This window comes from Varroa jacobsoni, unplaced genomic scaffold, assembly GCF_002532875.2.
Source record: "Varroa jacobsoni isolate VJ856 unplaced genomic scaffold, vjacob_1.0 scaffold_533, whole genome shotgun sequence".
In the NCBI taxonomy this organism is placed as follows: domain Eukaryota; kingdom Metazoa; phylum Arthropoda; class Arachnida; order Mesostigmata; family Varroidae; genus Varroa; species Varroa jacobsoni.
In genome coordinates this window covers 6,875-18,004 of record NW_019213435.1, presented here as the reverse complement: position 1 = coordinate 18,004, position 11,130 = coordinate 6,875, and the positions used below count along the sequence as shown (strand labels likewise).

Here is an 11,130-nt window from a genome sequence, read left to right as displayed (position 1 = left end):
CTTGTGAGTATTAATTTATTTAACCTCATTTTTAACAATCAGCCACACTAAAAATGTGAGCTTTACAAGGGACTAATATTAAGTCCAATGGGCCGCTCTCCCTTTTTACCCCTTGTGCAAATATCGTACGCGAAGCGTCGTGTTTACGGGGCGCTGTGAAGGACTCTACTCGAATTTACTTCCTTGTACTAGATGTGCATATGGCAGCTCCCCTTATGCTAGCAATCCCCTTTTCACCTGTTACGGTTTTGAGGTTCCGTGTGCCGTGACATTAAGTTGCGGTTCAAATCAACAATCTGTGACAACTAGAACTATACAAACGTGCTTCTTTTCCCTTTGGCAACTTTTGCCGGTAAACAGAGCCGGGATTGACTCCGCGTCCCCACCATCGCACGAGTGACACATTGAACTACCTTTTATCATGCATACCATTAAACTCCTCGCGTTCACGCGCTTCCAAAAGCTATGCAAATCGTAAACTAGCATATAACGCAGGCAGACAGGTAGCAAAAAAAAAAAGTGTTTGTAATCGAATCTTCGTTCACCTTAAGAAACCTGATATTATCTACGGTACTCGTCAACGGTATAATTACGTGTTCCACATGAGTGATTTTACGCCAGAAGTGGCTAAGATAGTCTTCGTCATGTTCAAAGTATAATGTTGATAGCTAAATAATTAATTTCCAGTAACGTTTAAAATCAATGCCAACTGTCAACACATTACATCATAGTAATAGCAAATAAGATACATCTTGTACAAAAAACGAGACAAAATGTAAAGTATCACAGATGCATAGGCGCGTCATAAATCGCCAAGGCCTTGACGTACCCGATAACTGTGATTATATCTAGATTATTATGCCTTTTTTTGCATAATAGTTTGCGGCATCTTTTTTTTTAAGCAAAAATTGATTGTGTTGTGGTACGCTTACCTACTTCGCTGTGATCAAATGTTGAAGTAAAACGCGACCCTCCTTTGGCATTTATTGGTAATGTACCAATGAGGGCCATATTTTATCCTGATGCCGCAAATGGCATTAGCTCGAGCCTAGTTCGTATTGTGGACAAACTCATTTCGATGTTCAGAATTTCCGGTGCACATTTGTACGCAATGCACCTATTCACTGGCGCATGTAAAAATTACGCTACGTACAATTTACATAGGTTTGCTATAAAACTATCTGTGCTAACATGGAGGCAACTACTTTGATTTTCGGTTCTTCGTTTGAAGTATTCGTTTGCTTATTATTTTCTCTGGCAATGCCAGCACCGATATCGCATATCGGTGTTCCTGTTATTATCTGCCCACATCAACGTTTGCGGTATTGTGTTTCATGAAGACGTGGCGCCAGCTGAACGCACGGGGGGCCGAAAATGGGCCATATTTAAATGGAAATGTTTTATCAACACAGATGAGCACAAGGGCATTTACGGTCACGCGTAGAAACAACAAGATCATATTGCCCTTACAGTTTCAAGTATGCATCCGAAGAAGTCCAAATTGCAGTGAGCGAGCGTATGCAAAGAATAGAAATCAATGAATAACACTGAAATAAACAAAAGGTTATGGCCGTAGAACTCAAAGCTCTGTATCTACCTAAATAAAAAAAAAAAAGTCCGCGCTGGCTAAATTACATTGGAGCACATGGAGAATAACACTCTGCTAGACTATTGTTATTAGACCTCTTGTTGTTGCATAGACCATTGTTGTTTTCGTTACGTTTCACGACCGATCTCGCATGATACTAAGTAAGTTTAGAGTTGTTCAGGATTATGTACGTCCATTGTTCTAAATTCTATCGCAGCAGGATACGTTTGAAAGGTCTTGCTCGCCGCCTATAAATTGCAACCTGTCTTTCTTTATGAACAATAAAATTCTTGATATTAAAAAAAAAAAAGGCAAAATAATGCCTAACTTGCATTTATGACCTAAGCTGGAAAGGTGAAAATTAAGAAGCAAGTTTCCTTCAACCCTTCTCTATTACAAAGAAGTTTTTTGACTAGGTAAAATGGGCGGCTTATATTCATGCTTCTTCGAGTGGGTTCGGAAAGAGGAAATTTGATTTTAATAAGAAATGAGTCGGATACGATCGAGATTACTTTCTTCAGATCATTCTCTCCCTTTCTAGGCCATATGGGCATTTGCAGCGTAGCTCTGTTGGATCACTATGTTAAAGTTTCTAGCTTTAATTAGACCGAATTAAAATTTGCACGTGGCTAAAATTTTTTTGTGGGTGGATAGATTGCTCGTGGCTAGGCAATTGACCTTCATTGTTTTTCACCATGGTAGCAAAGTGGGGTAGCGTGCGCACCTTCGAAGGTTACCGAAACATGGTGGTCTGAATTCGCCAGCCGGACGGCGAGACACTTCGTTTCATACGAGAACGGGTTAATCGTCTGGAATAGCCTACTTCTGTACCGTATGTTAAGCTTCGAACATCTATCTGTACTGTGTTTCGCTGATCCTTAATTTTGACACGTTACTACTGAGCATTCACGAAACAAGTCGATAGTATTACAAAACGGTGTGCGTTTGGCGAATCTTTCAGCTCGTTAAAAAAAAAAAGCAATCGACATATTGAACGTGTTCTGCCAACGAGTTTACTGCATTTCCTATGGGAAACGTTTTGACAATTGGATTTTTCATGTGCTTGGTATACCGTCAAATAATCTGCGGACTGCTTTGCTTCTTAAATAGGAAGTCTGAATGTTATAGTCCAGGTGATCTTTCTAATTTGGGAGATGTCGTATTATATGTCTGAAGTGGATTCGTTACCCACTGACATCGGCTGGAAGCAGCTTTGTTTACTGCTCTTTTGACGATTGAGCGCCAATCACCGACACGCTCAGGCTCAAGTTGCTTGTGATCACTTTATGCTAAACAAACGAATAGATCTACCATTTCGGATTTGCGCTTGATACTGCATTACAACTAACGGTCCCGCAATAAAACGAACGTTTTGGGTAGATATTACCCAAAACAGCGTTGTTCACGTTTCCTATGCGAGACTGATGTCGTACCACAAGAAATGGTCTTCATCTTCTCTTTACGGCTACCTCGATGTATTCGCTTAGCGGGCTTTACTTTGCGATTGAATCACAATATGTACCCTAAGACGAGAACGTAACGCCTCGATGTTTCGTTTCGAAAAAATGTGCTATATATATATATATATATACTATAAACGGAATGGAAACGATGATCACTTGAAGAAATTTTCAAGAGCGGGCCATGAAAAGGATACGATCCTCGCCAAAACTCTAACAGTTACTAGTCTGCTTATCATACGCAAAAGCTATCCCTTGGAATGACGTGTTCTAAGAATCCCTTAAGGTACAATGCATCAGGTGCATGGCCGCTGTTAGGAACACTCAGCAACTGGTTGGTGATCAGGCTCTCAAGCAGGTCACAAATGCCAAACTTTTAGGCCTGCTTTCAGAGCGGCGCTAAGTCTCGCATGTAAGCCAGATTAAGCTCTGAAAAATCTTTACACATCTTCCTGGACGATAAAGTGACGATCGCATTCGCTGATTTTGTAGAACGTAAACAAGAACAGCTTAAAAGCTTAATTGACTAAACGATTCTCTCTATCTAATATAAACAGATTCGTGCATAGAACGAATTAAATTATTGTAAACATACGTTAAAAATAGAGCGCGCTATTTCTCTTGGAATATCCGTGTCGATAGTTAAATTACCTGTTCAGTTGGTGACTATTATGGTAAATAAGCGTTTATTCCTCTGCCGTTTTGTTGACTGTCATTCAATAAATCTCTAGAACAACACGTTGACAACAACGTTGCTATTCTGGTTTGTCGAAAGCACAGACATAGGCTAAAGAATAAAATCGTTCGTGATATGAACTAAATAGGTGGTTATTGGTATGGAGAGGTTGGAAGAGGGAAAAGCGCGACCCTAATTTTCGACTCAGAAATTCCCCTGTGATTCCGGTGTGTGTGTGTGTAATATCCAGTTGGATTTAATCGTAACTTGTAAGGTCGTATCTGAACTTATTTATCGCCTTATACGAAAAGTTTCTATGGCTTATCAACTGATGTCTCCTTTGGCTTTCTCTCCCCGTGCCCTGCCACAGGCCTCTAACCAAGACCTAGTCATTTAGTTAGCTATTTCTAATGAGCATATAAATGGTCACATAAGGCAAAATTTCTGCCCGTGATACCTGTGATGTAAACATATAATATTTTCAAAATGTGGCCAAAAGGCAGCTGGGCGGTTGAAGAGTCAATGCCACCCTAGTGCGGTTAGTTCCGATTCTTCCATCTCACTTCAGACCTCCATGCTACTATAAGCACGAATGCACGGATACCTAATATTCTGCAATGTAAAACCATAAAGTCAATAGAAAAATATAGTTGTTAGCTCTGCCTAAATGCATGGGAATATATTGTATACATTCGAGTCATAGATACGAGATAATATGTAAAAAAACGATGACCTATTGCGCCTGTAATCGAGATACGACCATAGTCAGCAATACATGTTTCAGTGATCAATGTTATCAAACGTAAGCGTTTCGAGTACTGCTGTTGCACATGGCTGGTCCCCGCGTGAAACGAAGCGAGCCCGCACCCGGTTTCAGACCTAGACAATCTTGCATGTTCCTAAATCCATGTAAGCAAACATGTTAGCACAACTGCACCATTACGAGGGCAAATGTCATTAAATATGCCATCGTTTTCTGCCCACAATCTTTCTGTCAGTGATGCCGATGACGCAAACAGTGATACCGTTTTGAACAGTAAACATAGGTACTAGATTACGTTGCTACACGTTACATGGCTGAATAATGTCGTGTAAATTCTTACAAAATGAGTGAACGGTGTAGAGTTTTCCTAGATAAATCAGTGTCGAATATGATAGCCTTGGGTCGTACCTGGCCAACTCCCTTTGGTCCTGTTAAGAAAACAACGTGCGCAGGAGACACATGCGCCAATTCCTTCTGTGTAGAAAAGTTAAGTCGACTTGATTAATTCGTACACAATCCTCTGGAAAACGTCGGCGGCCCTTGTGCAAAAGGCGCACAAAATGATATTATGTCAGGTCAGTCATGACAGAAACACTAGAAGATGGGACACAATACTTCCTAAACGAATCGCCGATAGCTGGACCTGCGCGTCCACCTGCACTTCGCGGCTGTAATCGTTCCAGCCGCGCTCACAACGAAAAGTTGCCACGAAGCTTCTGGCGTACTAATACGACTGCTGTTAGAGCTGCAGCTGCTGCTGATGTCGCCGTTTTTGTCGAGTTACCGCTGTTTGCGGCGCCAGCAGTGACGGCAGCGACGCTGGCCTGTCTCCTGGTTGCGTCTGGCTACGTATCAAGCGCAGCTTCCCGTGTCGTCAACGAATCTTGACGCTTTGAAACTACGCCGTTAACGGCCATTGCCGTCATAACCGGAAGCTGAATAAACCCAATGGAAATCTACTCACTTGAAGTAAAGGCAGGTATTCAAATCCATACATATATATACAGGGGCTACATGTGCATGCGCAGGCATGAGGTATACAGTATGAATATTTCGTGGTACCACGATTAAGTCGATGGTGGGCAGTAAAACTTTACGTCTATAATTTAGAACCAGTAGTATTCCCAAAACGAATAGCACACGGCCAATAATTTTAGATTTAGCTGGACAGCAAGTACCAAAAAACAACTACCCGAAAAATTACACACACCACTGGCTATTGAATAAAATTCGAACGTAGCTTATCAGTACTACTATCATAGATGCATTTATGCGAACATACAATGACAAATCTACAACACTGCAAGTGGGTACTGATAGTGGAACATAGGGGTACTACGAAAAGGAAACTGATTTCAGCTGAAAAGAGTGCGTAGGAAGGATAGTACATTAATTGGATAAGTTCCTTAGTAGCCGGGTGAGCTGCCGCAAGTCCCAGCATCGGTGTTCCCTGTCGGCTTTTGCTAGCTATCGTGCGCCAGCCATCGTCTATATGTCATCACCATTCGGTGGTTCTCCTCTTCTAGTTCGTTTGCCATATGCTTACATCTGATTGCAGCCGTAAGTCCGCGTATGTTTGAGTTCTGTGTCTGTAATATGTGTCTAGTGTATTTTTTTAGATTGCTGCATCTCCACATGTGTGCTTGCATGCCGTTGACACAAGGTAAGCACCACGGTGGCGATCAGTGTCCTGGATTGGTCGGTCCTATGGGTTTTACGTTTGACGTAAATGCCGCTTTTTCTTCTGCCGCCCCTATTCACTAGTCGGTTTGGTTATGGTGGCTCGGCCATGTCGGTTACGTCGCTAACGCGTGCCATCATTTGCCCCTTCACCCGAGACCTGTCCTGTCCCCAAAGCAGCATCAGCATTCATGTAATAGGCAGGCAGGGTCAGTGTCACACAGACGGTAGCACCAGCACCAACGATGTCGTTTCCACCGCCGACTACCACGAATTCACAGCCACTACCACAAGCCAAGCAAACGCACAAGTCTTTTTCCTCACAGGGCGCATGCGCGACTCCTCCCCTTACCAGGCCGGTCCTTTGGCGCGGCAGTTGCCGCCGCTGCAACTTAAGAACAGCAATAAAAGCAGAAGCGGTAGGTTAGTACGTCAGTATCCCTCAGGAAGAAGCACAGGTCGAAAAACATTTCTACAAAAAAAAAAAAAAAAAGCTGAATCCAAAGTTTAACGCCAGAAGAACAGGCAAGGGCAGTTTGCACGGAGTTCGCCGTCAAGGGAAAGCAGCTAAAAGTACTAGTCCAGTCAAACTTCTCAATTCCAAACTGTCGCCCTTTCAGTTTAATCGAGGACTTGAGACGAAGAACGAAGACCTGACAAGAGCGAACAGATAAGCTCTACGAGCTGTTGTAGGAAAGGAAAAGGACACAGAAAGCAGAGTGAACAAGAGACAATCGCTCGTCAACCCAAATAACATTACGCAAGTAGTAGTTGAAACCTTTCTGTAGACGAATAATAGGAAGAAATAGCTGGAAGTAGTCAACAGTCAATATGAGTGCCTTAGCAAAGCTGCTTGCCCTTTTCCTTGCCCTTCTGTTAGTAGTAGCGGCTCACGCTGACGGAATCAAGCGCATGGACTGCGATGCCTTTTGCAAGAAGACAGGCTTCCGTTTCAATGCCGGCGTCTGCAAGTGCGGCTATATGCTCTTTGCTAACAAGCGATCAGTGTAAGTGCGCCAGTTTTGAATTTCCTAAGCAAAACATTATTTGCAATGTCGTTGGGACGCCAGCTGCGTCGATGTGAATAGACGTGTTAACCGTCGAAAAAATGTTTCAGTTATCAAACCAAATTCAATTGAACGTTAACTTTTTTTTGGCCAGTTTCTAGATACTCGAACCTGCCGAGTAATCTTAGTCTAGCATACGTTTGGATCAGACAAAGCACAAGCCGCTGCGTTCGTATTTATCTGATGTTTTAACTGATCTATCAGCTCTGAACTTTTTGTTTGTTCACTATGAAAACGCTTATAACAGCTGTTACACCTTGTGATGGGCTGAAAGTAAGCTAAGCTTTCGTTACAGGGCTGATCGCGATCCCCGGGCAGAAGTGGCGCCCGATTCTCAGTAAGTATGTCCTTACGTATATTTACTCGTATTGGCCATAGCACATCATTTAGCTACACTAAAATATCTGAGACGTTATCTACACCGAATCTGTTCAATTCAAGTACGCCAACGTATGGTCGCTCGTAAGTTAATTTGATGAAACGCTGTTGCTGAAAATCAGGCCTTGTTTTCAGTAGTCACTATGTTTTAAAATGAAACTGTATTATACGCCATCGTTGAATTCGCCCAAACTGATGCCTTAAGCCGGTTCATCTGGCCGTGTTCCGGTGAGTTGAAACTGAAATAGAAATAAAGTAACTTCAGTAACGATGTGGTTATGTATACATGTCCGTGCTTTCCCTTTATTGCTTCTATTAACATTGTTACTGTAGTCTATAACGCAGCTACTGACTGCATGGTAGTCACTGGACGACTTCTTGTCTGATCTTTAAGGGTTTCTTTAAAGCCAACTCGAAGTACAGATAAACCGCAAAAAAAAAGCTGAATCAACAGATTTCCTATACACTTCAAGATAGAATTTCATAGTACACATCACACATATGTCTGCCAGGACAATGTTTGACTATTTATGCTTGTGGCATCACCGTGTGTTCATTTGCATGACTCGGACAGGAACGGTGGATTGTATTGCGTTATTTATGCTTCACTTCGCTGTTTATCCCAAGAGATCACAATATATTTGTCTAATATCCTGACTGGATTCAGAATCGTATCCGCAAAAGCTAAGTCTTTCTCTGCCCTTCTTGAGTTGTACTGATGCAGACCTTATCCATACTTTGACAGTTTGGCCGGCGTCAGACATCGATCGCCTCTCAAAACTCCCTCTTGAAGGTCCATTAGCATTTTTCATTGTATAAAGGAAATGCTGAGTTTTCTCTACACTGTGTATTATAATCAGCGAGCAAAAGCTAAGGGGCAGACGCAAACGCCAAGTATTACGTAATTGAACCCTTATGTCCGCCTGGGCCAATCAAATCTGTACAGACTCATTCAATCTAATCGACTTTTGAACTGGCAAACTTGATTAGGATTCCTGCGTCAGATATTTCTAAAATAAACGCAGTACTTTCACATATTAATTATCTTTTATTTTGCCGTCGAATCATAGAGGACAATGACCCCAAGACCAATGCAAACGATGAGGCCATCTTGGCAGTGACCTCTCCAATCACTGTGCGTTAGAAGTACCCGTTGGTACAGACGGCGTATAAAATAAATTAATACAGCTTCTTATTTTTTTAACATTTTTATAAACAAGACTTTACACCATACACCGTGTCAAATCATGTTCATGCTATTTCATCGTCTTTTTGTTTTGTTTCGTTTCGTTACCGTTATTCGACCCTGACATGAGCTAATCACATGGACTTTTGTTGTTGGCTTTATAGGGATGAGTACCAGCGTTTACCTGTTGAGCTGAACTGGGAAGGACTTGTCTACCCTGCCCTGCCATTGCCACGTCTATATGGTTAAAAAATGATCTTCATCATCCCCATCGAATTTGCGTCCTTCTGGTAAAATCGTTACCCCCGAAAATCTCGCCTTAGACGGGTCATCACGAATGCCTAGCAACCCTTTTACCACTCCTCGTAACGAGTGCACAAGAAATGCCAATTGGCAAGAGACGCAAAACACAAGGCTGAAGATGCCGACGAGATGACGTGCAGCCGTGGTGGTTACATGGAGAACTAGAATGAAGAACGTTCCGCGCGCGACACGGGAGTGTTGTTCGCGATCAGGTCGAAAAAATAACAGGAATTAGAAGAACAAAGGATACTAAATTAGCAGAATAACAGAAAAACCCCAACGCAATACGGGAGTACGTCGGGGAAACACATCTGCGAGAACTCGACGATTATACGAGATATGCCGTTGAATCGAGTCATGGCCTTGTAGCGTTTTCGCCGCGTATACGTTTGTCCTGAGTTTCATTTAGACACCCTTCCTCCCTCCCTCTTTGTCCACACACACGTACACACAGCTTGTTGAGAAGCGCTGACGATAAACAATCGCCTGCCGGTGCTTTGTTATTATGCAGTACGCGCAAAGAGGAAGATAACCACTGCGTAGCTCCCAACAAAAACGACCATAGCTACTGTTCTATTCCTATAAGACTGAATAGTGTGCGAAATTCATGGCTGTGACACGCTGTATCGTTCATACGTTCGTTTTGAAATTAAATTAAGATACGCGAACAATATCCACGATTTATCTACGTGAACAACTACGGTTCTATATGTGCTGCTGACGAGTGCCACAAAGTTTCAGTCCAAAAGGGAAAGGGTATCGTGTCGACATCATCAGCCTACTTTCGAACAATATAATTTCGAAAAGAAAAGCACGCGATTGACATGCGTCTGATGAGTAGCGCTTGCAGCGCTTTCTTCCTACTACCACTGCGATGCCTAAATATATACACAATATGTTATTATCTACAAACCGCATGAAGCGAGACACGAGGCTGGTAACAAGGAACTCACAAGGCTTAAGCGTAGTGCATGAAGGCGCTCTGCCCGTCACAAAGGGGCCGTGACATGAAGTGTAATTAAGAAGAGGCAGTCCAAAGCAAGAAATTGGTAAACGACCCCGAGGACGACCATCCTTAGGTCAGATGAATTCCAAAGCAGCCTGAATCGACTATGGGAAGTACTCACCAGGACTCAAGCACAAATACATATAGATGAGAAAATGAACAAGGACGGATCCCCATGTTGGAAAAACAAGATGATTTAATACATTAGATATACAAATACAATGAGGAGCCAAACTGTGAACAAAGCTGTCTATAACGCTTGAAGGTGTCCGGCTTGAAGATGAGAGACCAGGCCAGGTTTCGTTAAGGCACATCTGTACATCGCGAAAAAATTCTAGCTAGCTACAGCTACAGAAGAAATTTATGAAACAAGGACGAGACAAAGTGCGAAAAAGATATATAATTTCTGATGACTTATATATACACACATATATATATATATATATCTCGAAGAGACGAGAGACATGACCAATAATAAGGATAATTACAGACACGACAGACTGAATCTCAAAGGAAAAATAAATGTATTTTCAATGGTGCATTAGGTTCGTATTGATTATCTATCGTAATTAGATAAGGATATTATTTGATTTCGTACAGTTATTCGAGGTCAAAATTAAATTTTCGCTCTAATAGGTTGCGAATTGGCTAAATCTAGCTAAAATTTCTCTAATATAAACAAAGATTACGCATATTCTTCGTAGCAAGATCCTATCGCACGTTATTTAAAATATATACAAACTTTCCTGTGCTATAGCCCATATAATGAATAGTACTTAAACCCTATGCGATGGCGCTCATTTTGCTCTAATTTACAGGTGGCAGCTCGGACAAGTCATTAGCCAGTTATATAGATGCTGTATTTATGCCATATTCAATATATGTACGGTTTTACGTCAGTGTATCATTTTTGAATTGGCTGATTTGAATAAGATATGATCCTATTAGGCATAATTTTAATTTTTTTTTATACGTGTACCTTCGTTCCTAAACAAAATAACAATTTTAGGATAGAGACTAGTG

At 41.8% G+C, this 11,130-nt stretch overlaps 1 protein-coding gene and 1 long non-coding RNA gene across 10 annotated transcripts in view; one reads left to right on the top strand and one right to left on the bottom strand.

Moving 5' to 3' along the window:
- The window catches only part of LOC111261215 (uncharacterized), a 57,599-nt gene extending 51,848 nt beyond the window's left edge, over nt 1–5,751 (bottom strand). For 3 of the 8 annotated variants that reach the window (XR_002680844.2, XR_002680845.2, XR_002680848.2), the window contains exon 1: nt 4,896–5,751. This is a non-coding gene — a long non-coding RNA (uncharacterized LOC111261215). The remainder of the gene's footprint in view (nt 1–4,895) is intronic. The other 5 variants (XR_015311399.1, XR_015311398.1, XR_015311397.1 and 2 more) reach the window with 4 other exon arrangements.
- A 336-nt stretch (nt 5,752–6,087) lies between these two features.
- On the top strand, nt 6,088–10,648 carry LOC111261208 (uncharacterized). Of its 2 annotated transcripts, XM_022834517.2 has the most exons (3): nt 6,117–7,174; nt 7,530–7,571; nt 8,963–10,648. In XM_022834517.2, exons 1-3 carry the CDS (start codon nt 6,999–7,001, stop codon nt 9,045–9,047), a joined length of 303 nt encoding a protein of 100 aa, XP_022690252.1. In that variant the 5' UTR covers nt 6,117–6,998; the 3' UTR covers nt 9,048–10,648. The 2 variants fall into 2 exon arrangements, with proteins under 2 accessions (XP_086824734.1, XP_022690252.1); XM_086968608.1 differs by lacking the exon at nt 7,530–7,571 and having other exon boundaries at nt 6,088–7,174.
- The last annotated feature ends 482 nt before the right edge of the window (nt 10,649–11,130 follow it).